This window comes from Vipera ursinii, assembly GCF_947247035.1.
Source record: "Vipera ursinii genome assembly, chromosome: 11".
Lineage (NCBI taxonomy): Eukaryota > Metazoa > Chordata > Lepidosauria > Squamata > Viperidae > Vipera > Vipera ursinii.
The window spans coordinates 20,540,682-20,566,365 of NC_139524.1; the positions used below are offsets into that span (position 1 = coordinate 20,540,682).

General features: G+C 50.7%; 2 protein-coding genes across 11 annotated transcripts; one reads left to right on the forward strand and one right to left on the reverse strand.

The window, feature by feature from the left end:
* Positions 1 to 7: 7 nt before the first annotated feature.
* RNF111 (ring finger protein 111) lies at positions 8 to 16,660 on the reverse strand. 8 transcript variants are annotated; one of them, XM_083371515.1, is made up of 14 exons: positions 16,451 to 16,660; positions 11,898 to 12,806; positions 10,975 to 11,101; positions 9,730 to 9,893; positions 9,329 to 9,529; positions 8,363 to 8,679; positions 7,712 to 7,961; positions 7,275 to 7,617; positions 6,250 to 6,375; positions 5,757 to 5,883; positions 3,739 to 3,831; positions 2,809 to 2,904; positions 1,502 to 1,629; positions 8 to 874 (listed from the first exon to the last, which is right to left on the reverse strand). In XM_083371515.1, the coding sequence occupies exons 2-14, from the start codon at positions 12,781 to 12,783 to the stop codon at positions 757 to 759; spliced, it is 2,976 nt and encodes a 991-aa protein (XP_083227641.1). In that variant the 5' UTR covers positions 12,784 to 12,806; positions 16,451 to 16,660; the 3' UTR covers positions 8 to 756. The 8 variants fall into 8 exon arrangements, with proteins under 8 accessions (XP_083227641.1, XP_083227644.1, XP_083227639.1 ...); XM_083371518.1 differs by lacking the exon at positions 16,451 to 16,660 and adding an exon at positions 15,857 to 16,097 and having other exon boundaries at positions 1,502 to 1,605; XM_083371513.1 differs by lacking the exon at positions 16,451 to 16,660 and adding an exon at positions 15,857 to 16,097.
* On the forward strand, positions 16,642 to 25,555 carry SLTM (SAFB like transcription modulator). Of its 3 annotated transcripts, none has more exons than XM_083371525.1 (9): positions 16,849 to 17,096; positions 17,710 to 17,797; positions 18,156 to 18,220; positions 18,530 to 18,697; positions 20,378 to 20,425; positions 21,307 to 21,328; positions 22,615 to 22,821; positions 23,662 to 23,711; positions 25,265 to 25,484. In XM_083371525.1, exons 1-9 carry the CDS (start codon positions 16,938 to 16,940, stop codon positions 25,343 to 25,345), a joined length of 888 nt encoding a protein of 295 aa, XP_083227651.1. In that variant the 5' UTR covers positions 16,849 to 16,937; the 3' UTR covers positions 25,346 to 25,484. The 3 variants fall into 3 exon arrangements, with proteins under 3 accessions (XP_083227650.1, XP_083227651.1, XP_083227649.1); XM_083371523.1 differs by having other exon boundaries at positions 16,851 to 17,096; positions 22,615 to 23,083; positions 25,265 to 25,550; XM_083371524.1 differs by lacking the exon at positions 18,530 to 18,697 and having other exon boundaries at positions 16,642 to 17,096; positions 22,615 to 23,083; positions 25,265 to 25,555.
* Positions 25,556 to 25,684: the final 129 nt, after the last annotated feature.

Genomic DNA, 25,684 nt, shown 5'->3' on the forward strand with positions numbered 1-25,684 from the left:
ATCAGACAGCAGTCTAAATGTTTTTAATATTGACATTCAAAGATATCTGCATTGTGCTGAAGGTTTAAGAACATAAAAATGTGATCCAAGAGGACGTTCCAATTAGTCTGACATTACAGGATGTGAAGGCAAGGCTTCCAGGTTAGACTGATGGTGCACAGTGGGGCAGGCAGCCCCGGGCACGCTCTTTTTAACAAAGCTCGCCCAGGACGAGGCCCTCACACCTCTCTCCCACACAAGTATACAGCAGCTTTTTTCCTAATTAAGGAATGTCTTAAAAAAAATATCCTTTGATCTTTATACATTTAAAACTAAGAGACTTGATTAAATTAAGGACTCTGAGGTTAGTAATGAGTGAAATCATACTCTGGAAAGTTGACTTTCAGTACAAATAAAAAAGGGAGGGAGGACCACACAGCTCTACTTTCTAAAGCAGATAATCTTGCCTGCAAGTTTGGGGGGTCACTAAGCCCATAATATGTGCAAAGAAATGCAATATCGGGAGCAATCCATGCAAAAGGACAGGGAAAACCGGTTAGGAATCTGAAAGGGCTAAACAAACCAAAAATAAGCTTTATAAATACACTAACTGTAGGGTTAGCATTAGGTATACCACAGAGCAGACAAACGGCACTCTAGCAGGTTCAAATGCTTCCCACAACTGCACAGCTAAGTCATGCCATCTTTGGTTGACTGCAGTACCCAGAAGGATATGGGCGTGAAGGAGGAAAGCAAGAGGTTGGAGGCCAAAGCCTGTCAACTTTCGCTGGGCAGCTGAGCCTCAATGTCCACTCTGCAAATGGGGCACTTCTTGTTTGTAATTAACCACTGGTCAACACACACTTGATGGAAGAGATGCATACACGGAAGGCGTCTAAAAACAAAGGAAGAAAAGCATTAGCAGTGCACATGCTGTCCAACGGCTCAAGCTTTTGTTTTTCAAAAATAGGACACTGGAGAAGATTCTTCTCTAACAGATTAGGAAAGCCGTCTCTCTCGATAGAGCGTCTTCTCCAGACGTACGGCTGTTGTGACACAGATGGCTAAATTTGGCAAAAGGACTACACAGGGCAAGTTCTGTGAGATAATTTCTCTTTCAGAACAAGGGTTAAACTGCAAAGTGAAAATCTGCCCAGGGCCAGAGATGAGTTTCAGCTGGGAAGCGCTGGCTATTACGGTAGGACACAGACCGCAAAGAGGCAAAATAAATTAAAAAATAAATTTCTTGCAGCAAACAACGAAGCCGGTGCTCCCTCGGGCTTTTACTTCCAGAACCTTTAAACTGGTCCTGGAGTTGCAGCCTCAAAAAGAACGGACCGCTTCTCCTCTTTGCCGAGGGGAGTTTTTTGGACAGGCACCCACTCTGGTATTTGGGACAAACTGGTCACGGCTGGCTGGAGCCTACGACTCTCTCAACTTCCCACCTTCTGCGGGACCCTTTTACCAAAACGAGCCCTGCTCTACCCCTGACCCGCAACGGGAGCTCCTGCTCAGTCGTTACCTGACGTCTTCCCCTTCCTCTAAGATAGACAAGCATATGGTGCACTTTTCCTCGGTGTCCTCCTCGGTGCCTTCTTCCCCATCATGTTTGCAGTGTAGTTTCCTCTGTGAGAACCAATCAGTTGTTACCTTGTTAGCAGAGATGACGTTATTGGCAAAGTGAATGAAGTCTGTTTTATACACAATTATCATTTGTTACATCAACCCGCTACGCATCCCCAACCCATACGTCGTGGTACTTTAAACAATATACAATTAAAGTTGGACAATACATTTATCCAACTATTTCTGAATTCCCAACTTCCGATACAATTATTTCAGCATCCAATAAAATTTTTGACAGTCCAGGTATTTGTTTCAAATTGAATTCTTTTGGGGGAGAAGGAGGGGGTCGATCCAAATTTTTTAAATTTCTGAATAGGATCTTTTTTGTAGTACTTAATTGTTAAGCTGATTTGCCTCTGCAACTATAAAATGCCCAAGGCACATTTGGGGGAAAGAATGACCTCACGCGGGCAGGTCATGAAGCTGCCTTGTGTTCTCACAGTGACACGAAAGAGCTGATTTTTAAAGGTTCGGGCCCTTACTCACACATAAGCTGTCTCAATCAATGTCAGGTTTTGTTTCTTTGTAACACAACCTGGAGCTAGAAATGCTGACCACCGAGCAATTACTCCCAACTTATTTTTCCAAGCTCCCTGATCAGAGCCTTCGGTGTCTTCTCCGATTTCAGGAGCAGGCAGGCCTCCTACTTGTAAGGCTATTATTATTTGTGAAGTGTGACGTGCTTTTTTACTGTTTTCCAAGTAACAGACGTTCATTGCTCATTCAGCGGAAGTTGTTAAGATACCACATTCCCAGCACAACCCGTGCCCCAACCCATCAAGAAGGGAGCTGCCGGAATCTCCCATTTACACGCAGGAAACTTAAGAGAAGCACCAGAAATAAACCAGAGGCTCAAGGCAGCAAGAGCAAGCAGAGTCCCTTCTCACTCCGTCATTAACCATTTGAATAAGAGGCTAATTTGGGTGGCCTGGGTTGGTTCCTAGACGAACGAAAGGAGACACAAAGCCGTGCCTGGCTTGGCCCTCCTGATAAAAAAGCAGGTTCTGCAGCCAGATTCCACACCTGGAATCTAGAAAGCATTTGGAATTATCTGTCTCCTTCTAGAATAGCAGCAACTTGCGAGGTTCTGAGACATGGGAATCTATGACGCGTCTTCCTTCTTTTTTTGGCTTTACAGAGAAAGAGAGGAGCTTTGGGATGCTCAATGATGAAGTTCTTCAGACGCCTCTAAGATCTTCTCACCTTTTTATACTTGTGGGGATAAGTGCATCTTTCAATGGTTCCTTGGGAAGCTCCACGATTCACATTTCCTAAACGTTCTTCCAGATGGATTAATTCCTGAATCAAAGTGGAACAAAAGATGTTGGTGCTCTCTCCCCAATTTAATTAACATGCAACTTACTTGAAAAGTCATACTGGGCAGCCTTTACTATTCAGTGGCTCTACTGGGAGAATTTATCCTGACCCCGCCTCCTGAAACGGTATTGGGTTTCCTGCCGGAGCAGGACTAACAGACCTCCAACTCTACCTGTCCTCGGCTTCCCTCTTCCCATGTCCTAAAGGTGAATGAAGTGGGGCAACGCAGCACAGCTCACACGGAGGGCCTGGAGACCTAAGACTCCGAACACCAAGGACTGCAGGCAGCCCCCATAAAGCTGGGGGAGGTCAGTCATTTCAGCAAGTGAGACTCCCTTCTTGTGGGTGGCATGGTTCGCTCCAGGGCTGCTTAAGACCACTCAGTGTAGACTGTAGGGAAAGGGCTGCATTTCACGATCCCACCCTCCGTGGGAAAGGATGGTGGCGTTTGCCTGAACCGGTTCATCTGAAGGCCCTCCCTGTGTCGTAAACTAGGCCGGGGAATTCATTAACTCTCTGCATCTGATACTGCAGTTCCTCTCTGCCACGTAACCGACTGACAAGCAGGCCCGAGGAGGAACTGCTGACCGTTTAGCAACAACTCCCCCCTTCCCTGAGCCAACTTAACATTCCCAGCCAGGTGCTCCTTGCGGGGAAGGGTGGCCGCTGCTGCAGAAGCCGGAAAAAAGGCCCTTTCAAGCTGGAGTGCCTACCTGTCCCCAGACCACAACGAAGACCAAAGCCACACGGCCCCTCCCCACTTACTCCCCGAAAGAAAAGTTCTGCCGCAAAGCTGAGGGCGATTCTATTACAAACCTCAAAATTGCCCCTGAAAGGGCCTCTGAATGAAGTTCCATCCAATCCCGATGAAATGTAACGGATGTGAGGGTAGCCCGCCATGTCAGGAACCTATTCAAATAGCAGAAGGGAGTTAAGTCTCATTGCAGAGCAGCTTCAAGTATTTCACTGTTCCCATTGCGAAGGGAAGGAATTCGGTCCCCTTCCTTTTCTCCCTAGGCCGCTTGACTGTCATGGCGCCCAACCGGAAGCAGAATCTTTCGGGAAGGGGGAGACCATCCCGCTCAGGTTGGGCTTAGTTCAACAAGATCTCCCTCAAGCAGGACTTTGCTTCTGCAACTATCCTGGAAGTGCCAACGGGTGCTCTGGGCCTGCCTCACACTCAGACGACTGCAAAGTAAGGAGGAGGAGTGAAACAGTTCCCCCCCCCCCCGTGAACCCTCTCCTCCGTCAGCCAGCCTCTTACAGAAGACCACAACTCAGACAAAAAGACGGAGCTACCTGCAAGGCTAAATGTATGGCGGTCTTCAACATGCCAAGAACTGTCCCGATGTTGGAACAAGGCCTGAAACACCACCCCAAAAATGTCCTTTGCTGTCCTACAAAAAGAATCAAGCCTCCCTGAATATGGACCCAGATAAAACTACTCCCCCTTTCATAAAAGAAGCCAGAACGCAGCAGGCACCTCCCATAACAAATCAAAGATGCTGCAAAGTGACCAGCATCAGTTTCAGAAAGTCAAACCCTCCAGTGAGATCAGAGGCAACTGAACTCTTTCACTCAAGTGGCCCTCTCCAAGGAAAGCCCAGCCCCAACATCCACATGTGGAAGATCCTATCCACAACGCAACAGAGCACACAGCATCTCCCACCTTCAACAAATCATTCAACTGGCTGCTAGAGGCCATTTCCGTTTTGAACAGTTTTCACGTGGGATTAAGCTGCCTTGGGGTAACGTGTTTGCCTTTGCCTGCTGGAAAGCAATAACGTGACAAAGAGCTTTTATCCAGCTCTGACCAGGAATTCTTTCTTCCCTGGCTATGTCTCTACAGGCTTCCTCACATTCCCCCTCGACTTTTACATGTCCCTCCAGAGGTCAGAGTGTCCAAAAAGCCATTGGCTCCCCCAATCAGCCGTTTTTTGGGCTCAACCACCGGCTGCAGCTGCTTTACTGTAGTCAATGCCCACCCAGCCCTCTGTCTCGCCCTCTCCCCAGGAGCAATTTCAGAGATTCAATGCCACAGGTCAGAAGTGCTTCAACGATGCTCCAAGCTGCTAAGTACCAAAGACAACGACGTCCCTTATGATCCCACTCAGCCCAAAGCAGCTCCCAATTGTCTCAGATATTGCCCGTGAGGAAGAAAGTACCCAACATTTTTCTTGGTCTGAGCTGTGGCTGAAGAGAAGTTTGTTCGGGATTCTCAACTCCTCTCCTGCACAATACAGAAGGGAAAAGTCCCTTTTTTTCTCCCATCCCCAAATCAACAGGAAAGAAAGCTGCTGCAAAACCTCAGTCTGACTCCAAGTCTGTTAAAGAAAGCCCCAGTCCAGCTGCCAATTTCCCATTCAAGCATTGCCTTCTCCATGAAGGCAGCTACCACCTTTGATTTGGGAAAGGCACAACTCCCAAAACACATCTGTCAAATTCAACCCCAAATGTGGCTGCTTGGATAGCTAAAATTAGTAACTCCTGACTTTCTCACACTAATTGGGGTGTTTCCTAATCCAGCCATCAAAACCAACGACTGAATTAAGAGCATAAATCAGATGCAGAGGGTCAATGGACTACTGGAGAATTTAATTATTTTCTCAATTTGAGACAAAACCGGTGAGCTTCCGTTCCCCTGCCAACTGGAGTCAGAGCATCCCTCTTTCTTTGTCTTGCGAGGGAACTTTCCTATCAACGCTGATTTTAAGGCAGGCCTGGTCTCCTTGGGGGGGGGGGGTGGGCAAGGGGGGCTTGTCACTAAAGGTAGCCTGCCCAAACTCCCCCAGGGATGACCAACCTCCAGAGCCGCTTGCAACCGTCTCACTTACCATTAAGGGAAGAGCACCAATCTGCAGGTGGTGAAGCCGAGGGGGTGTGTGGTAGTGGGCCAAGTGTGGGTGCATCGGGCCCGGCGGGTAGGTGGCTGCGGTCACACCTGCTTCAATGCCCAGTTCCCTGCACCCAAACAGAAAGTCCATGTGTAGCCAGGGCATTTTTCACTTGCTCACCAAGGGAAATCTTGCATAGGATTTGGGCATCTGTCCATGGATTTTGCCTGTTTTCATGGCGCCTGTTTTGGCTGCCTCTAATTCATTCTGACTGCTCTCGGCTGCCAGCTTCCCCATCCCCTCCCCCCAGGAGGGGGTGGGGGTGTGTTTGTGTCACATGGGTGACTCCGGTCTAAAGTCAGCTTCAGCAGTAAGGGATGCAAAGCTATTCCAACACCACCCACTCCATCCCCATTTTCCTGGATGTCTAGGATGGGGTGTGCACGTTCAGGCATCACAGGGAAAAGGACGTTTGGACCAGCCTGTTACTAACCAAGCCGACCTCTCCGGCGCTTGTCGAGGGTGCGAAGACATGGTCTGTGGCACGTGAATGTGGTGGCCGTGGCCGTAGTTGGGATGCATCCGGTGAGGATGTGGGGGTGGCCGCTCGTGTGCTCGCCTGGAGGGGAAGAAGAAGCGGACAGCTCTACCTGCCCAGGTGCCGGCGTCTGAGCAGGCGAGATCCTCCCTGCATGGTCAATGCAGCGCTGCCTTCGCACCTGGGCTGCCCCTCCCAAACCAGCCTTGATCAGGTGTAGCAAAGATGAAAAAGGCTGGCCAGAATCCAGCTAGCAGACAAGATTCTGAGCAGTCAAGAAGAGAAGGTAGTCTCTGTGAGGTGGAAATGCAGCTTCCATTTGTCTACAGAGTTTGCGCATTTCTAAAATGACCGATGTTCTAAGGCCAATTGGGCCACTTCTCAGTATTCAAAAGAGGATTAAGTTTCTGCAAGTCCTATCTGGGCCTCCTTTCTCGCTCAAATCCAGAAACTGGACAGAAGTGATGCAGAGTGAGGCTGCTGCCATCATCGGTCATGGGCAGCTGGCAGCAGTCTTCTCAAATTCTGCAGCCCTCAGCCGAAGGTGGCCAGGGCAGGAGGATGCTCAGGCCGCCTCCAGCCTCCCCTGGCACTACAGAGCGGCTGCCTGCCACCCCTCCAGAGAGGCCAGCGGGGTTGGCCGTGTCTCTGGGCAGCAGCCTCACCCTCAGCTCATCTTCCCCCTGGGGCGGTGCTTGTGGGGAGACAGAGAGCACAGACCTCAGCTTAAGGCTCCAGGAGGAAAGGAAGCACCAACGGGTAAGATACAAGGCAGGGGCCTCCACTTACTGCAATGGTGTGTGTGTGTGTGTGTGTGAACAATTTTAAGTGTCAACCACCCCAGAGTCACTCTGAAGCCGGGTGGCCTTTAAATATACTAAGCGCATAAATGGTCAAGCTGGGCTTTGCCAAGTCGACCTTTCCTGCTGAAAGGGGTGAAGCGAGGAGGGGGGACACCTTCTACCGTCTGGCTGACGTACGTCGGATGCTGCATCAGGCGCCTCCTCTGGACCTCCATCCGCTGGATCACCTCGTGAGGGTGCAGCCGCTGGGCCGAGGGGGCGGCCGCAGGGAGGGGAGGGGCGCTGGGGAGGGGCTGAGGAATGGGGGCCGCTGCGTTGGCCAGCGGGTGAGGGGAGGGCTGGGGCGGGACCGGGTGGGAAGAGGTGTGGGAGGAGATGGAAGGGTGGAAGGGATGGACAGGGTGAGGGATGACGTAGTCCACCTGAGGGGGGACCTGGGGGGGTGCCGAGGGAGGGGGATTGCCATGGGAATGGGGGCAGGCTGCGGCCTGAGGGTGGAGGGGCCGCGTCAAGGAGGCATCTGAAAGCAGAGGGAGAAGAGCGGGCCCGTTACTTCTTGGGGGGAGCCAACCCCACCAGGGTGCCCTCCCCACCCTTTCAAGGTCCCCACTTACAAGGCGAGTGCAGGTAATGGCGGCAGGAGGACAGAGTGGTCTGGGTGGGGGGCGGCGGCTGGGGGACCATGCTAGGACTGTAGCCATCCATGCTGATCGGCTGACTGGCAGCGGCCCCCACCTGGTGCCCATAGAGGGAGGCCCGAGAGGAGGCGCCCGGGCAGCAGGGGTCGAAGGCCGAAGCACCGTGGAAGGAGCCGCCCCCGGGATTCCTGATGCCGCTGCTGCTCAGATCCACCGGCAGGGCCTGCTGCAGAGCGCGCGGCCAGGAGGGAAAGGGGGGCGGTTAACACACACCCAGCCAGCTCGGAGGTCAGACCGCGTCACGCTGCACTCTGATCAGGCTTTCCGGTCATTAATGCAGCAGCACAAGTCCTCCTCCCTCCCTCCGAAGCCCAGTTCAGCAAAAGGGCCCCTTCCAGCCGCTCTGAGAGAGAAATCCAAGGGACGAACGGTGAGCGGTTCTGCCCCAGGGCACCCACACGGATGGCAGCGTCCCTGGAAGCCAGTCAGGGTTCCTTACCCCTCTTTGGGGGGGCTGCATGGAACGCCAGCCCGGAAGATGCTTGCCAGGGGGCGGGAGCTGCCCTGAACAACGGAAAGAAACGGCCAGCCACAGACCCCTGCCCAGGAGCCGCCCTCCCAACTTGCCTGGTCATGGAAGGCAGTGCCAGCGCTGCTGCTGGCCCCCCCGGGGGCCAGAACAGGGGGAGGCCTGTCGACGGGACAGCTGGAGTCGCTGAAGGGGGGCGAAAGGGGGACGCCAGCGTGGGGGCTGTGGTGATGGTGGTGGTGCTGGAAGTGGTGGCTGTGCTGCTGAAAACAGCTGGCGGGAGGCGGGCCCAGGGCGTGCTGGTTCTGCGAGGAGACGCTGCAGGGAGAGTGCTGGGGGCAGCAGGAGGGCAGCCTGGGCATGGCCGGGGGCCCCGGTTCCAGAGCGTGATTGGAGGTGTTTCCTCTTGTACTCTCTGCCAATGGGGAAGGAAAGCACACGGGCTTGAGCAGAAGCGATCCAAAGGGGAGGGCGCCGAGAGACCATCGGGAAACACGGCAAGCTGTGCAACAAGCAGACTGAAGGTGGGCCAGTGAGGACAGGCCGGGGGCCCCGTGCCTGGGGCAGCCCGATAAGTCTTGCCAGTATTCTCCAATCTTGGAGCACAATCCTCACGTGCCCTCTACCCTCCATCCCTGAGCCAGGGCTCCCCCCCCCCCGTGGCACCCACAGGGCAATGCTCATTTCTTCAGTAAGTGCAGAGAATGCCTCGATCCCTTTCAGTCCCAACGCGGGGGACAAGCGCAAAGCCCAGCTCTTTGTCCATCAGTGGCCTTCCTCAGCAACCAGGCCTCCTTTGGCCTCCTCCTCGCCTGGCAGAAACCAAACCCAGCCTGCACTTGTCACTCACGAGTCCCACCTCCGAGCGAGCAGAAAGAAGCTCACGGCTGGATCAGGACAGGTCATTTTCCTGGGATCAGCGCACGGACACACACAAACCCACTGACATCTTCCATGTGTTAAACTACAACACAAACACCCCTCCAGCTGCGACAGGATCACAACTTCAAAGGGATCCTCTGGGCCATCAGCCTCCTGCGGGAAGAGAGACCTCTGCTTCCTACCTCCTGTGGAGATCCCAGCCGCACTGCTGCTGTTGGACAGGAGAGCTGAGGGCTCCGGTTGCAAGGAGGGCTGGCTGCTGGAGATGCCCGAGGGTCCTCCGGGGACCTGCTCTGAGGGGGGGGCGGGGGGCCCACCCTCAGAAGCGGCACTGGCAGCCTGAATATTCACTCTGGAGGAGGTGGTTGGCACCACTGCTGGGTCTACAACGAAGGACAGACATGATGGTTTGCACTGGCAGCTCAGAATGCATTTCTTGGCACAAGTACCAGGTGCTCAGAAGGGAGTGGACAGCCCTTTGCAGCGGTCGCAGTTCAAGCACTTCCACCAAATGGCCCCGGAGAAGCTTTTGGACTGCAAAGGAGGGGTGGAGGAACTGGGGCTCAGCATCCCGGCTACCTACCATCCTCATCCACCGTGAGGTCCACGACTTCCGCTGCATTCTGTCTCAAGGGCTGGATGACCGTGGAGACTCGGCTGCGGTTCCGCTGCTCTGCTGACCGTGCAGCATGGGAACTCGAGCTGTGGCCCCAGTGGGCTCTAGAGTGCCCAAGCGAGGATCGAGATCTGATTAGCGAGAAAAAGGGGGCACAGGCAGTTTAAAAGACTGCAATTTTCCTTCTCTCCCTTCCCCAGCCTGAGTGAATAACACGCCTTGCTCCACTGATGCAGTGACCCAGAGAACACCTTGCTAGATAGGAAATGTCAGAGCTGAAAAAGAAGCCTTGGTTTGTAGCCTCCAAAAGCAGGGCTGGCAGGCTGAACGCAGGGCAGGCGACCAGGGTCTCTGCCATGTAAGCGCTGGCCCCCTGGCAAAACAACCGGTTCAACGGCCAACATCCGTGGATGGAAAAGAAAGGAGTTCCACCAACAAGGGGAAACGGCACTCCAATTTCTGGGAACGACCTTTCCAGCGGGATTCTTCTACCTGGCTATCAGAAACGGAAGGCGGAATTCTACGAAGATCACCCCCGTTTGAAACAAGAGCTTTCTCCAATTCAAAAATCAAAACTGGCAGCCGTTGCAGAAAGCCCCCCCCTTTTATTCCATCCACCAGGGGCTGCTTCCTGGTGACCAGCAGATGGAAAGAAGGAAGGAGAGTGGCAAGGGGCAGTAACTACAGGTAACCTTGGCTTATAATAGCAAAAATTTCCATTGCTAAGCAAGACATTTGATATGATTAGGGGATCCTATGACCCGGCTCACTGTGCCCATCATGAATGGATGAATTTTGATCACGTCACCATGCTACAACAGATGTAAGCATGAGAAATGGTTGTGAGTCACTTCTTTCAGTGCCATTGTAATTTTGAACAGTCATTAAATGAATGATTGTAAGCCAAGACAGCATAGTCTCTAGAGCAGGGGTGTCAAACTGCCGGATGCGTCATGCCAAAACTGCACCCACCCTATTGCCAGCAATGGAAAAAAAGTCGCGATATGTCACGTGACGTTGCAAGTTTGACACCCCTGCTCTCGAATAAGGCAGACATTCCAATTGTCAGGAGGAGGGTAAAACAAGCTTGCTTGAGGGATCTGCACCTGGGTCTCTGCAACAAGACCTTGCCTTCTTCACTGAGGGAAGGACCACAAATTCCAGTGGTCAAGCAATCCCACAGCTGCCTCAAGAACCAAGCGGGCCTCTTACCGGTAGCTCTCTCCCACAGTGACAATCTCTACTTCGCTGTCTGTTGAGGTAACGTTGATTTCTTCATTGGCAGTTACTTGGGGAGTTGAAGACGCTTCAATCACCACAACATCTTCATCAAGGCTCCCTGAAACAGAGCAGCGAAGGAAAAAGGGGAAATCTAAAACAAATTCTATTAGGAGTGATCTACCAGGGTGGCAAAGGAACTACTGAGAAAGGCAGAGTAGCCAGATAAAACCAGCAACGCAACCTCTGGTTCCGGCCATCACTCTCCTCCTCCGAATACCACCCCTTTCGGGGGTGTCCAGGACTGTTCCAGCTGACAATCAGACAGGAAATGGGAGCCCATTAGAAGCCCTGCTCGGACCCTATGAAGTCAAGTAATTGTACGCAACTGGAGTTACGCCTTCCTGCTGTAGCATCCAAAGAGGTGACAAGACACTCTCCTGCCCCAGCACCAAGACTCCCACGTCTGCCCAGTTTTAGCAGGGGCAGCATCACGAGACTCCGTGTCACAATAGGGAGCTGCTTTGGGGAAGCGGACAAAGTAACAGCCGGGAGGGCCAGGACTCCCGGCATGTGACCCTCTCCCCCTTCCTGTCAGGAACCCTGTTCCCCACCCCCGCCCAGGGAAGGGGGGGAGAAAGAGTGTCCGTCCTTGGCTCCCCCGGCTTTGCAGAGCTCTGCTGACCAGCACTTGTTCTCCCAGGGCTCAGAGATGTCAGGGAAGCAGACCACCCAAAACTGCGTCTCCCAATCTTGGCAACAGAATTCCCCAGCCGGCACGGGCCCATGCCTCCGGAGGTTGCCACGGTTGGGAAATAGCCATCCGAACGCAAGCCCTCTCGGTGAGGCACTGACAAGGGAGGGGGGCAAACGGTTCGGCAAAGTCCGGCCGGGGAGACCCGGAGCGGCATCTTTACCTGAGGGAACCGCGGTGCTGGTTTGGTGGTTCTCCCCAGCTGACGCAAAGAGCTCCTCCTCTCCTTCAGTGGAGGAGCTGGACGAGGAGGCGCTGCTGAGGTCGTTCTCTGTGGTGCTGCTGGAGCTGGGCAGCAAAGCATATTTCTGCCGAGCTAAGACTTCCCTTTTTTTCCGCTGCATTAAAATCCGCTCTTTTTGGTTCTGTGTTCGTTGCGCAGAGCTAGTTTTCACAAACCGCTTCCTATAGGGAAGTCGTCTCCGAGAACTACTGTTGTGGAAACAGGGCCTTTTCAGTAATATCCCTGAGACGGAGTCCGCCTCTGTCCGGGGCCACTTTTGCGGCCGAGAACCGTGGATTCTGCCGGAGGCATTGAAGACAGCCCGAGCCTGCCGCACGGGAGCCGCCTCCTTGTCCTCGTCCGAAGTTTCTGTGTCCGAGTCTCCAAAATGCAAGCTGGATGAAGGCGAAGAGGCACAGTCGCTAAAGGAAGAGTCGTTGTCCTCGCTCTGTGTGTCGAGGTGCCGCCTAGTCCCTAAAATGGGGGGTGTCTCTTTGCCCCCACAGTTCGGAGCATAGGAAGGGCCAGCCTGCTGGCTCTTGCGTTTCTTACTCACAACAATGGCTTCTTGCGTGGGACGACTTCTGTTCAGGTCCTTCTGCTTCTGGGTGTCCCCACAGAGGTGGGAGAATTCGTCCCCCACTTTGCTGGCAATCATCTCAACTTCTTCCCCAGGGAAGTTTTTGGCTGCCTCAGAGGGTGGAGGGTTCAAGAGGATCCCCTTCAGGTTTCCCTGGCTCTTTGGTGCGCCAGAAGAAACGTCACTCTTCATATCCGCCTCCAATGTATAGACGCTACGACATCGGGAGGGGGGCCATTGAGACATGGGAACGCCGCCAGGCAGGGGGCCTGGATGGAGACAAACACAAGAGCCGAGTCACTCTCCGCCTCCCAGGACTGCTGAGGAGAGGATCCCTTCCCAATGGGCCCACTTCAACTCCCAGAATTCCCCAACAAAGACTGGCTAGGAGGACTTCTACCCTCCCCTGAGCAGACGGGAAGTCTTGGCTCTGCAGCCTTCTCTGCTTCCCACAGAGGCCCTCAAGCGAAGTGAAGCAAGACTGGAAGGACTCGCAAAGACAAGGCGGGGGACCAGAAGCAGGTTTTCATCTTAGCTTTCCTACAGTTGGAGGAAGCAATAAATACTAACTATATTTTTGCAAATATCGCTGTGCTAAAATGCTGTTGATTTTACTGAGGGTAGTTTAGGTTTTCACACAATATTAATCATTTTATCAGTAACTGTAACTTGAATAAACTGACTATAATGTTTATAAATAATTCCTAATAATATTGGGAAAAACAAGATTGCCTCTTAAACGGTTGACGCCAGAAATTAAAATCGCAGATGGAAAACTGATATAATCAAGCCACAGAAATGTATTGGGGAACTGGAGCTCATTTCATTAAAGGCAACAGATACAAAGGATTGATGTACTTTCCTTCCAGTCTCTCCCTCCCTTTCACATCCACAATATGTGTTAAGGACTGAAGGGTTATCACTAAACAAACCATCATGAATTAGCCTAACACCCTGTTGCAAACTCTAGATTCCAAACAGCTACGGTTTTGTTCATACAAAAGGCTAAGCCAAACCAGGTGCACAAAGGCTTGTGGGCATGAACCAAGTAGTCCAGTTCGTTTTTTGTTAAATTGTGAATCCGTGAACAATTGATATTTACCCACAATGAAAACAGAAAATTCAGTAGGTGAAGCTTAGGTAGGCCTGGGAAGGTGGCAGGAGGGAATGCCTTGGACACCTGCTTCCCAAATCCCGCACCCAGGTGAGAATTGCCTCCTTGTCTTTTTCTCAATTGTTTTATTGGTTCTCCACATTTTGGCAAGACCAGCAATCAAAAGGTTGGCTATTAGGTTCACCCTAGGCTACAGCATCCTTCCAGGATGGCTGTGGTAAAAACAGTCAGCCAGTAAGTCTAACTTAATAAGCAATTACATTTCAGAGTCCTTAACAATTTTACACCTGATAGGATTGTTAGATGAACTTACAACCATTCTCACCCAGAATCCAACAGAGACTCGTTACTAGTTGAGAGCAGAGTCACACCCAAGGCATTCCAATCTTTCTGGCAAATGCATCCATTCCTCCCAGAGGCATCTACCAGTTTTATAAACTTTAACAAAATGCTCCAGGTGACACCCATCTCCCCCCCCCCATCGCTTCTCTAGGCATCCCAGCCATTCAAATGGGTTGCATCCATTAGGAAAAAGTACTTGGATTTTACATCAGGGAAACTGGGGTGCCCAGGATGGTTCCAATCTCCACTGTATCTGAACAATCTTCGGTGAGCTGCTCCCTCGTGTGTCACAACAAAGAGCCACTGATGCCACAGGCCCAGGTCCCTCCACTATTTGGGATAAGCAAATCAACTTTTCTACCCAACCATTCCAGCTATTTCCCCCAATCCTGTGCCAAGTATAGATTTTGCTCCTTCCAGACTTGGCCTTGCACCGAGTGATGTGCGATGGCAGATCTAGTTATTTTGCTAGAGACCATACAGTTATGATACCAGCTCCTGACTGGATTGGATTCTAGTGATCCTTCAGGGGATTGCCATGTCACCCTGCCTGCAGAGGGGGCAAGAACCTTTCCTAAAAGTGTAATTCAGCTCGGGAAAACCTTGAATATTGCCCATTAACAGCCACCAGCCCACTATTTATACAAGTCTTTCCGACGGAGAAATAAATGTTAGAAACTGATCTTAAAAAGGTCTGTGCCTCTTTTTTATAGCTTATAGCCACCTGGAGTCACCTTGCCGGGGAGACTGGTGGCATAAAAATTTAATAAATAAGTTTCCCAACTGTAGTCTTTTTTTTTGTCCCTATGTAAACAGTACATTATTGCCAAATGCCATTGTTCTACACAAAACCCAGCATCAGGGCTACTATTACTCATTAATGGATAAAGAACCTGGTACAACTATGGCCATAAAAATGGAACTTATAACATGTTTCTGATATTATCTCAGCTGAAATTTCCCCTACGGTGTCTCACTAACTCAGCCTCCACTGCAATTTTTCTGACCCAGAGATTGAGTGGGTCATATTAAAATAATGTGAATTGGCACTCGCTGGCATACGTATTGATGATTTCCTAATCTCCCTGATCCCGATGCCCACCCTGGGGTCTTATGGGGACTCCAGAGCACGGCACCCAGTCACAGCTTAAAGCCATCGGGGATCGACCAGGAAAAGAAACCCACGGTACCCATTCAGAGCCCTCTAATCATTAGGGAAGAGGGGCGAAGCAGCGCTGGCCAGATGCAGCCCTCTTGGAGCAGTCCATCTTGCAAAGGAGGCCGGCTGGGCTGCAGCCCCCGAGGGACCTTGGATGGGGCGAGTGGGGGCAGCAGGTCCAGCGGCCCCTTTGGAAACAGGCCTCTCAGGAGGCAGGAAGCCCTTGCGCCAAGGGTTGGGGGGGCTTGAAGGGAGGGGGGAAGAGACGCACCAGAGAAGCCTTCACGGTTTCCCTCCTGGCTGAAGGCGGGGAGGGAACCCCATCTCAGACCCCCCCTTATTTAAAATGCCCCTTTGCTGCCACTAGCTGCGGGAGGGCCCCGAGGAGGAGGAAGGGCAGCCTTTCTGGGAAGGAGAACTCCCAACCCGGGGACCCCGCGAGGAAGCGATCTGCGCCCCACCGAGCGGGCCCCGCCGCGCCCCGGCCTTCCCCGCGGCTGGCCGGGCCCTTTTCTCTCCGGGGAGCGACCCTCGGCCGGCCTGGGGGCCCGCCGCGCAGACCGGTCCCTCCGACTGCCCTGGCGCGGGGCCCCGGCCGCGCACCTCGAGCGGGAAGAGGCCTCGCGGCGCCCGCCACGGACGATGGGCGTCGGAGTCCGGCCCGCGGCCTGCGGAAGCCCGGCGGCCCCCGCCCCTGAGCCTACCTGAGGGGGCCGAGGCGGGGGGCGGCGGCGGCCTAGCCGGGCCCAGCAGGCGCCGGATCCCTCGCCCGCCGCGCTGCCGCCTTCCTGCCTCCGCGGTGCGAAGCCGCCGTCCCGAGAGGGCCGCCCCCGCCGCCGCCTAGCCCGCCGCTCCCCTCCCTCTCCGCGGACGCACCGGCGCGACACCCGCCACGCTTTACGGCAGGCCGCCCGGCGCCCCCAAGAGGCCGCGGCTCCCGCGCGCGCGCGCCCGCTTCCGGATCCCCGTGGACGCCGCGGGAGGGGCCGCGTCCCCGCCGCCCTAGCTGCCCGGGAGGGGGCCGGCCGGGCGCCGCGCGCACATCGCTCCCTCGGGCGGCCGCGCCGCCCCCGCCGCCCCCGGCAACCGGGTCCGCCGGAGGACGCCGCAGCGCAGCAAGGAAGCGCCGCCGCCCCGCACGCGTAGGGGAGCCCGAAGTGTTGGGGAAACGCTCCGGGCGGCAGTCTCGGCCCCGTTACCAGCGACGGAAAGGGCCCGTCTAGGCCCGCGAGGAGCGCCCCCTCGCGGTCGGGGGAAAGCGGGACCGCCAGCGCCGCCTGAGGGGAAGGGGGGCCCACCTTTCCGGGTGGTTGTGCGCACGCTGCAAGGAAGGGCGCTGCGGACAGGCCGGGGCGCTCCTGCTCCAGGGCTGCCGGGACTGAGCCGCGGCGCGCTAGGAGAAGCTCAGAGGGAAGGGAAGCGGGGCCCGCGGGTCTCCCGGCCGCGCCAAGCCGCAGGCGGGAGCATCGCCCGTCCCGGTCTCGGGGCGCAGAGCCTCGCCGAGCCGCGGCTGGCATCTGCCCGCCGCGCCGGCCCTACTCGGCCTGGCCGTTGGGAGCCGGAGCCCCGCCGCCCCCGCCGACTTCAAGCGCCCGCCCGGCGCCGAGCCGCCCAATCAGCGGCCGGGAGAGGCGGAGGGGGCGGGGGCGGCGGCCCGGGCCGAGACGGCGGCCCTCTGCGCAGGCGCGCCCGGCGGCATCCGGGTCCTTTGGCGACGCGGGCGCCGAGCGAGGCCGCGGGTGGGGGAGGGGCGCCGTATTGTGGCCGCCGCCGAAGCGCCGCGAAATGGCCGCCGCGCCGTCTGGAGCCGCCGCCCCCGGGCCGCCCCCGGCGGAGGGCAAGCGGATCGCGGAGCTGCGCGTCATCGACCTCAAGTCGGAGCTGAAGCGTCGCAACCTGGACGCCACCGGCGTAAAGACGGTCCTCATCGCCCGGCTCAAGCAGGTGCGTCCTGGGGAAGGCCGCGGCCGGGGAGTGGCGGGCCCGAGCGGCGGCGCTCGCCCGGGGCCGGGGGCCGGAAAGGCGCTGGGGCGGCCCAGGAACCGGAGGGCGAATGCGCCGCGGTGAACGCCCGCCCAGCCCAGCGCTGCCTCCCAGGACCGCGGGGAGTAGGGACCCCCCCGGGCGGCGTCGGCCTGCGAGGAGAGCGGCTGCCGCCCAGCCGTGGCCCGGCCCGGGAGGGCCCCAGCGGAGGCTGCCGGGGAAGCGGTCAGAGGCCTCGGAGGGCCCCGGGCCCGCACCCCTTGCTCGGGAGCGCTTCTCTCCTTGCCGGGAAATTGCGCTCCGGCCTGGGCAACCTCGCGCAGGCAGCGCCGCTGAGGGAAACGGTCACAGAAACGGAGCGCCATTCCCAAAGAGAAACACGCCTGCTGCCCTCTGAATCCCCAGCCCCTTCCTTCCCACGCGGGGGGGTCTTCTGGTTTTGGAATCTTCCTCCAAATGCTTCCTCCAAAACGCATTTAACTTGAATTTCATGCAGTATGTTCCAAATCTAAGGAATAACGAATATAAGGGTAAAATTCAAGTATAACACAAATCTATTATTATTTTCTATTAGGCTATTGAAGAGGAAGGAGGAGACCCTGACAATATTGAAATAGCTGTTTCAACAGATGCCCTGAATAAGAAGCCAACCAAAGGAAAAGGTTTTAACTTAAGTAAAACTGTTTTGTTAATAATGATCAGAAAAATATTTTAAAATGAGCAAAATTACCTTCTTGGGCACTAAAATACTAACTAACTTTGTTGGCCTTGGTTGGGAAAAAATGACCACCGTTTAGCAACAGCAACTCTGCTTAGACTTATATACCACTCCATAGGGCTTTACAGCCCTCTCTGAGTGATTTGCAATGTTAGCTCTTGCAGAATCTCTATGGCATCTCCAGGATTGATTGAAGAATGACGTTTTTAACGCTCTCCAGAAGATTAATAAAGATAGGGCTGTTTAAGTATTTACCAGTATTTCATAATAAAAGGTTTTCATTAGTATGTCCTGGCTTCTAGGTAAAAAGCAGGAAATTGATGAACTAAGTGGTGATGCTTCAATGGAAGATGACTCCTTGGTTAAGGTAATATAAGAAAGCTGGGGACATGATTCTAAGCATTCTTCCTAGCGAAACGATCTTTAGATGCATATTCATGGGTTTCCTCTGCACACTTGATAATTGCAGAGTTTTGTTTGATTTAAAATAAATATGAGCTTCTAAACTACTATTCTTGCTCTAGCAAACTATAACTGGACTGTGAATCTAAACAGCAGTGATAACAGGGTATTATGAAAGTTCAGTTCAGGAAGCATAAACAGCTTCCTAATTTGCTGGAGAAATCTCACTAAATTGGCCATTTCCCTCTGCTGTGTCAAATGTTCATATTGAAAGGAGTGTGAACTGGAAACTCACGATGCAAGTGATCACGATGGAAATGATGAATTGAAAGACTCTGACGAATCTGCTGAAAATGAAGAATTCTTGAATTCTACTATGCTGCCTCATGCCGATAAGAAGAAATCTAATTTAAAGCAGATAGAGAAAGAGTTGGAAAACCAGGTACCCTACAAAATCCCTTAAAGAGATGCTGTTCTCCCAATTTCCAGATAACAGAAGATGACAGTTGTTACATTCTGTTAACTAGTAAGAAAGGCCACCAAGTCACTATTGTTTCCTCCTGCTGCAGTGTTATTGGTCTTTTCTCAGGCTCCCTTCGTTTGCTAATGCATTAGGGGTCTTAGCTTAGTACCCTTCCCACTGTGGTCTGTTTCAGAAAGGTGACAGGCCTGATTTAGCATTGTCACCTGGGATCCAAGCGGTCACAAGACTCCAGAGGTTCTTTTACCAGGCTGACTATTTTGGCACCTGCTGTCCTCCTGATAGAGGTGACTGGTGATTTGGCATTAATGTGTGAAGCATTAGATGACAGTTTGCCTTTGGCTACTGTTTGCAGGATGCAAGGCCCAGGTTTGGCTTTCTTGCTTATCAAATAAAAGCCATAAATTGTAATCTGGTGATCAACCTTTGAATATAAATTTTATTTTCTGTGCGTCAGCAGAGACAAAATAAAAGATAGTTCTTGGATTTATGAGGTTTAATAGTTGATATTTCACATTCTTTCATCGCACATATAAGAATAAAGCAGTCCCTGTTTACTCCGCTAGTAGTTGCCAACTCTAAGCTGTGGCGCTCACCTCCGTTTTAAGGCTGTTGAGCCAGTGCTGTCTGAAGTCATTTCCGCAGACACGTGGCCAGCATGACATCATGGAGCACTGTTACTTTTCCACCGGAGTGGTACCTGTTTGTCTATTCGCATTTACATGCTTTTGAACTGGAGGATTGGCAGGAGCTGAGGCAACCTTACCCTGTTGTGTGGTGCTCAAGTCTCGAACCTGGGCTGCCAGCTTTCCAGTCAACAAGCCCAGCATCTTAACTGCTGAGCCATCATGCCACCTCCATCACACACATACCCCATTTCCAAATATGCATTTCATTAAGAAAAAAAACAAGGAAAGAAATACCCTGTTAGGAATCCCAGCTGAAGAAGAAATGGTATTTTTCCTTCCTGAAGAAACAATGGCTGGGAGTCTTTTTGTCCCCTGCAGAGCTAGTGGCTCAGGGTTCCTTGTGCTTTGGTAGGAATGCTTTGCTCCAACCATAGTTTGTGAACTCCCGTGTCATATGTTACTATCTTTTTGAGTGACTACATTAGTGTAGTTTGCCTAGAAGGTTGTTTGGAGGTTAGCTCTTCATCCCAACAATTTGGGTGAAGGTGAGGAAAAGAAGTACAACCGTCTCATTCTTCCATTCAGTGTTGTGTTGTGGTTAAAGGAAGTTCCTAGGATATTTTTGTGGTTGTACGTTATTAGCTATAACTTAGTTTATGAGGAGACAGTGATCCATTAACTAAGCTGTCCCTTTATTGACTTCAATGTGCTTTGAGTGAGCTCAATTTTCTAACATGCCATAAACGTGTCTGGAAGAAGCCTAAAGGGGCAACATGCAGTAAGTGAGGCTAGAGATGCTGGAGCATCTTTCATGCTCGTCGCTTGCTAGACAGGGCTGCTACTTCAGAGGAAACCCTAAGGAGAGTTTGTCAGATTACCAGGTCTTGCTTGGTGCCTTCCTGGTGACTTAGTGCAGAAGCCGTTTAGAATGCAAGTTTAGTATTAATACATCAATGTTTACATATTCGTAGTAAGCTAGCTTATTTAGTCTGCTTTGGTTTCTTCATTTTAGTGCATCGATATTCAAGATCTGGAAGATGACAACTTTGGTCTTACTCATGTAAGTTCCTAAATAGCTTTTTAAAGATTTATCGAGAAGCTGGAGATAGTTGCATTTAACCTACTGTAGAATAATATTGGCCTATTTGAAGCCTGAGATTTTTACACCTCTGACTTACGTCAGAGTATCTGGTGCTTCTTACGAATGGTGAAATCACTGCTTGTAGCTCGCTTTCTTTCTCTCTCTCTCTCTCTCTCTCTCTCTCTCTCTGTAGTGACTTGTAGGACAAGCCTCCATTTCTGATGTAGAATGACACAAAACCTGCTGTTTTTAAAATATTCATTTCCTGTTGGCTTCATTTCTAGGTATCCCTGCCTTTATTGTGGGCCCTCTCCCTCTTCCCCCTACTTGATCTGGAGTGCTTCTGATAAAATAAGGGTGTGATTCCATCTTTTGTGATCATCAAATATTGCTCACATTCTCTTGAAGTGAGCGGGGAGTGAACAAAACTGAAATGATTTAATCGGAGAAAAAGGAATGTTTGCTGATTTTCAGTAACTCAAGCCTCAGTATTCACAAAGAAGTCTCAGATTGCTCAAATGCTGAACTCAGCAAAGATAAGCTATCTGATTTTTCTCTGAGAATTTATAGACTTTTTGAAAAATTGGCCATAGAATAGTGGCAGTGCCTCACCCAGCTGCATCATGCAATATGGTTTGAATCTCCCTTTCTAGATATTAGAAACAATGGACTAATTGCAGCTGTGATTGGAGAACAAGGAAAATTCAACTGAATATAAATTTTGTTAATATAAGCAGAAGAAAACCATATTTGAGCACTCCAATAGCACATATTTGTTCCTTTAAATGAATGGCAGTTTATTTTCTTAGTAACCTGAATATCATTTCAGAATGTTTATTTGTTTTTTCTTTAATTGGCAGGATGGAGAAGAGAATGAGAGAGGTATGTTTGAATTTCAATAGAGTTTTAAATGTACTAATATACTTCAGGTTGCTCCCACCCTTCCCCACCCTTTGGAAATAAGTGCCTTGGTTTGCGCCTTAAAAATCATCTCCATAGTAAGAGCCATTACCAAGAACAGTGGCTGAACTTCTGCTCGATCGGCTTTGTTCTTCCAACTTCACTTACTTTATTGGATACATACATACGGCCCCTCATAGGCCTTACTGAACAAAAGATGCTAAACTCTTTTGATGTAAGCCTCGTGGATATGGTAAGTCTTGATGTCTGCGCTGTACCATGCACTGCAGTAACCAATAGCTGCCCAACGAAAATTAAATACAGAATGGAATTGGGAAGTCCTTCAGACTGTGGACCATACCCTTCTTTCGTGCTCTGGCAATTGTCACACCATTTTTTAAAGCAACACAAGTGATTTTGGAATAAAGGAGAAAGAGTCATCTCCTCCTCAATGATACTCCTAAAAGCCAAACTGGATGAAACTCTCAAGACTCCTGTGAAAAAACTGCTCTCATGAGCTCGCTTAAGGATCTTGCATGTTGTAGTCTAAAGGACATGATGGAATCATTGTGACTTCAATGAAAAGATGCCATTGTTAAGTGGACCCTTACATGTGCAAGCTAAGACTTGACGTTTCTAAGGATTCCCACAATTGAAGCCTTTTCAGGAAAAGCAAGACACTGACAACAGGATTGAGAACGTTGACCGGTTGGAATTTGGATGAAGACTGCCAGTCCAAGGTAAACTTTGGCTTGTGTACATGAAGACATGCAGCCAGTCTTTTAAATGACAATGCAGCTGGCAACGAGAAGTAACACAGAGAGGATGACAGTTGCAGAACTGTGAAGTATTGGGCTATCGAACTGTGGACCATCAGAAGCGGACAGGAAGGTGAAGCCCTTTGTCCCTAGAAGTGCAGCGACCTTGACCAGTTCTTGCTGCCTCCTTATGCCATGAAGAGGAGCAGATTTGCACATGAATCCCCACAGTGGAAGCCAGATACTTGTACTGAAGAACAGGTATCTCCTGGATGGAATCATTGTCTGAACCCTGTTCAGGGTTGGTGTCTTTGTCTAGAAAAATTGTTTTCCATGAAGAATGAATGATCCTGGGTTTATATGTTAATGCCCCTTATGTTCTTTCCCTAACCTTCCATCAGTTCTAATAACTGGCTTTGTATTTTCTAGGTCCTCTCTTCTAGCTTATGCATATGAAAATGTTTATAAACTTCTTGTTTTGCCATATTTATTCCTGTTAAATCCTCTTAGATAAAGCAGGTTCTGGTGATGGTACACAAGAAGTATCTAAACCTCTTCGTTCAAAAGAGAGCCTAGCTGAGGCTGATCACTCGGCTCATGAAGAGATGGAAGCTAACGTGTCTGTGAAAGAAGCTGATGATGATAACATATCGGTTACAATCCAGGCCGAAGATGCCATCACTCTGGATTTTGATGGAGATGACCTTCTAGAAACAGGTAAAAATCTGAAAATTACAGATTCAGAAGCAAGCAAGTCAAAAGATGGGCAAGATGCCATTGCACCGAGTTTGGAGAAAGAAGGCAAAGACTATGAGATGACCAAGAACCATAAAGATGGTAAGAAGGAAGACTGCGCGATGGGGGACCCTATCAAGAAGGAAGCCCGAGAAAGCTCGAAGAAAGCAGAATCTGGAGACAAAGACAAGGATACTTTGAAGAAAGGTCCCTCGTCTACTGGGGCCTCTGGTCAAGCAATGAGGTTTGTCTTTCTATGTCAGTTCTTTAAGGTACTGCCAGCATTCAATAAGATCACTCTGCATTAAGGTGGTAGCAGCGAGAAACTTATAATTAGTATCTTATGCTTCTGCCTGTAAAATATTTTGATGGCCGTAAGTTACCTGTGTTTTTTTTTAGAAAAAAAATCAGGATCTTCGTATATGCATTGTCCTGCTGGTTGCATTGACGAATTGACAGCATTTTATTTTTTGTTTTTTCAAATAGTCAAGTTTTAAGTACCCTTGTGATGATAATGAACAACTCTCAGTTCTGAGAAACACCAAAATGAAGCCAAGTCCCAATCCTGAAATGTGGAGAAGATTACCATATATCCACTGAATAAAATTGTCAGAAAATCTAGATCTTCAGGCATCTTGGGGAGAATCAGTGCAAGAAGCCATGATGTGGGGAGATCACTTTTCCTCCAATTACAATGCATCCCTGCTTTTACTTACACATCTCATTCTCCTCCCCCCCCTTTTTTAATGGTTTGGTTAATAGTATAAGATTCTCAACAAGCAAGTTCTGCTTGTTCAGTCTCTGATTTGTTCCTCCTCCTAGCTTGGCCAAGGACTCTAAAGAAAGCAAGAGCACCTCCAAAGATGACAAAGGTAATGCGCTGTGTCTGTAGAAGAAGCCGGTGCTTCTGGCTTTGGGGGAGGGGCGGGGAGACCCGCAGAAATGGCTGACAAGTCTGGCATCAGGAGGCAAGTGGGGCAGATGCTCTTCGAGCTGCCTCCTTTCTGTCCAAAGGTTTGGCTTATGTTTCTGGTTGCCTGTTTTGAAAACTTTGGAACAGGAGGCTGCATTTCAGTTGGGAGATTTGGCTCTGGCTGTTTCTGAGTTTGGGTGGGGTCCCTTGCTGTTGGAGTATCGAACGTAACTTGGTCTCTGCGTTTTCAAAGAACCCTGGAAAAGAAAGAGGGAATGGAGAATTGGGGGACTTCGCTCATGCTAAGAGAAAGCCACCTTGCTAGGAAACTGATCCCAAACTGGCAGGAGTTTCCTTTCTGGTACTGAAATTGGTTTCTCTAATGCATTGGTGACCAGGAGTTTCCTGCTGAACATGACGGATTTTCTGCTTGATCATGCAGTTAAAAAAAGTGTAGCACGTAGTGCATTTTTGCTGTCTTGTATTTCCACAGTAAGAGGAATTTGCGGAATGTAAGCAGCTACGATAATAATGATTAATATTAATCGATTTCAAAAAGTTTGATATAGAAATGCTTCTTAAACAGAATGAACAAATGTTCTTCGTTTGATTATAAAAAGTTTCTGACAATTTGGAATGTGAATTCTTTTCCAATTTTAAGTTAATTTTTTAATATCATGAGTGTCAAAGTCATCACGTGACATGTTGCGATGTATCGCGACTTTTTTTGCATTCCCGGAGCTGAGGTGGGTGTTGCCTCTGATGCAACTGGCCCGTGGGCCGACAGTTTGACACCCCTGGTATATGAACATTTAACTGGTTTGGTATATATCCTATAAGACGGAGGTCATCCAATTCATAACTACAACTTACTTTGAAAATATAAGGGTATACCTGGATGGTTTAAAAATGTGGGAAGTAGACCATTCTTCAAGCAATGTGGTAGGGGAAAGGAGAAACTGCAGCTGTCAGTCATGTCACATTCTAGGGCAGCGATCCCCAACCTTTCCAGCTCTGTGGACTGGTGGGGGGGAGAGGGGATAGTTTTGCGTGTGCGTGCGTGCGTGCCTGCTGCTTACGCAACTGCACCTTTGCACCCAGGGATTGGGGGCCCGTGTTATAGAGAAATTCTTTGGCAGTTTTAGAGGGCTTCACTGTCACTGGCTTCACAAAGCTACGAAGTAGAGTTGCCAGAGACAAAAGGCCACATAGTGGCAGGCTAGAGAATTTGCCCTCTGCTTCTTCTCAGTGCCCTGGTCTGACAGCAGCTCTCTACCACCTTGCTTGCATCCCAGTGCTTTTTCTTCTTTTTAAAAAAAGCCTTACGCAGATGATTGATTGATGCAGTCTGATACATCTGCTGTAGGTTGGAAGTAATCAGGAAACCTACAGATTTCATCGCTTGTTCTCTATGCATTGCTTCTTATCAGAAGAAACAGTTTTTGCCTTTACTACATGGTGATATTTGTGCCGATTGACCTTGAAACATTTTTCTGCTGAATTTCACTGTAGGAAGTGCCAGCAGCGGGAGCAGCTCCACTAAAAACTTGTGGGTTAGTGGATTGTCCTCCAACACTAAAGCTGCTGATCTGAAAAACCTCTTTGGCAAGTATGGAAAGGTATGGCTTTGCTCAAGAGGGGCAATTAACGACTTTGAGGTTACAACCCAGGGTTGCGCCAGAGGGCTGCGGAAATAAAATGAAAATGTTTTGCTAACCTGTATTAACAATGTACAGTGCAATACGCTGTAGTGTATTCACAGAATTCTATAACTAGTCTGATCAGCAGGGTCCAACCTAACACTTGTGCAGTTGTGAGAATAGGTGCTTATTTTGTATTTTCCCACATGAATGAACAGCGTAAAAGATGTGAGACGATGAACGGGACTGGCTTTTTGGCCAGGGAGGGGTTTGGATGGTTGTTTCCCACATC

Bases quoted from the DNA above. Each gene is read 5' to 3' on its own strand.
- RNF111 (XM_083371515.1), bottom strand. From the start codon at position 12,783: ATGTCTCAATGGCCCCCCTCCCGATGTCGTAGCGTCTATACATTGGAG. The intron at 6,376-7,274 runs GTACGTCAGCCA...CTTCCCCTCCAG, and splicing joins CGCCTGATGCAGCATCCGAC to GCGAGCACACGAGCGGCCAC. The intron at 2,905-3,738 runs GTTTGTAATAGA...ACTTTGATTCAG, and splicing joins CTTTCAGGGGCAATTTTGAG to GAATTAATCCATCTGGAAGA.
- SLTM (XM_083371523.1), top strand. From the start codon at position 16,938: ATGGCCGCCGCGCCGTCTGGAGCCGCCGCCCCCGGGCCGCCCCCGGCG. The intron at 17,097-17,709 runs GTGCGTCCTGGG...ATTTTCTATTAG, and splicing joins TCATCGCCCGGCTCAAGCAG to GCTATTGAAGAGGAAGGAGG. The intron at 23,084-23,661 runs GTTTGTCTTTCT...TCCTCCTCCTAG, and splicing joins GCCTCTGGTCAAGCAATGAG to CTTGGCCAAGGACTCTAAAG.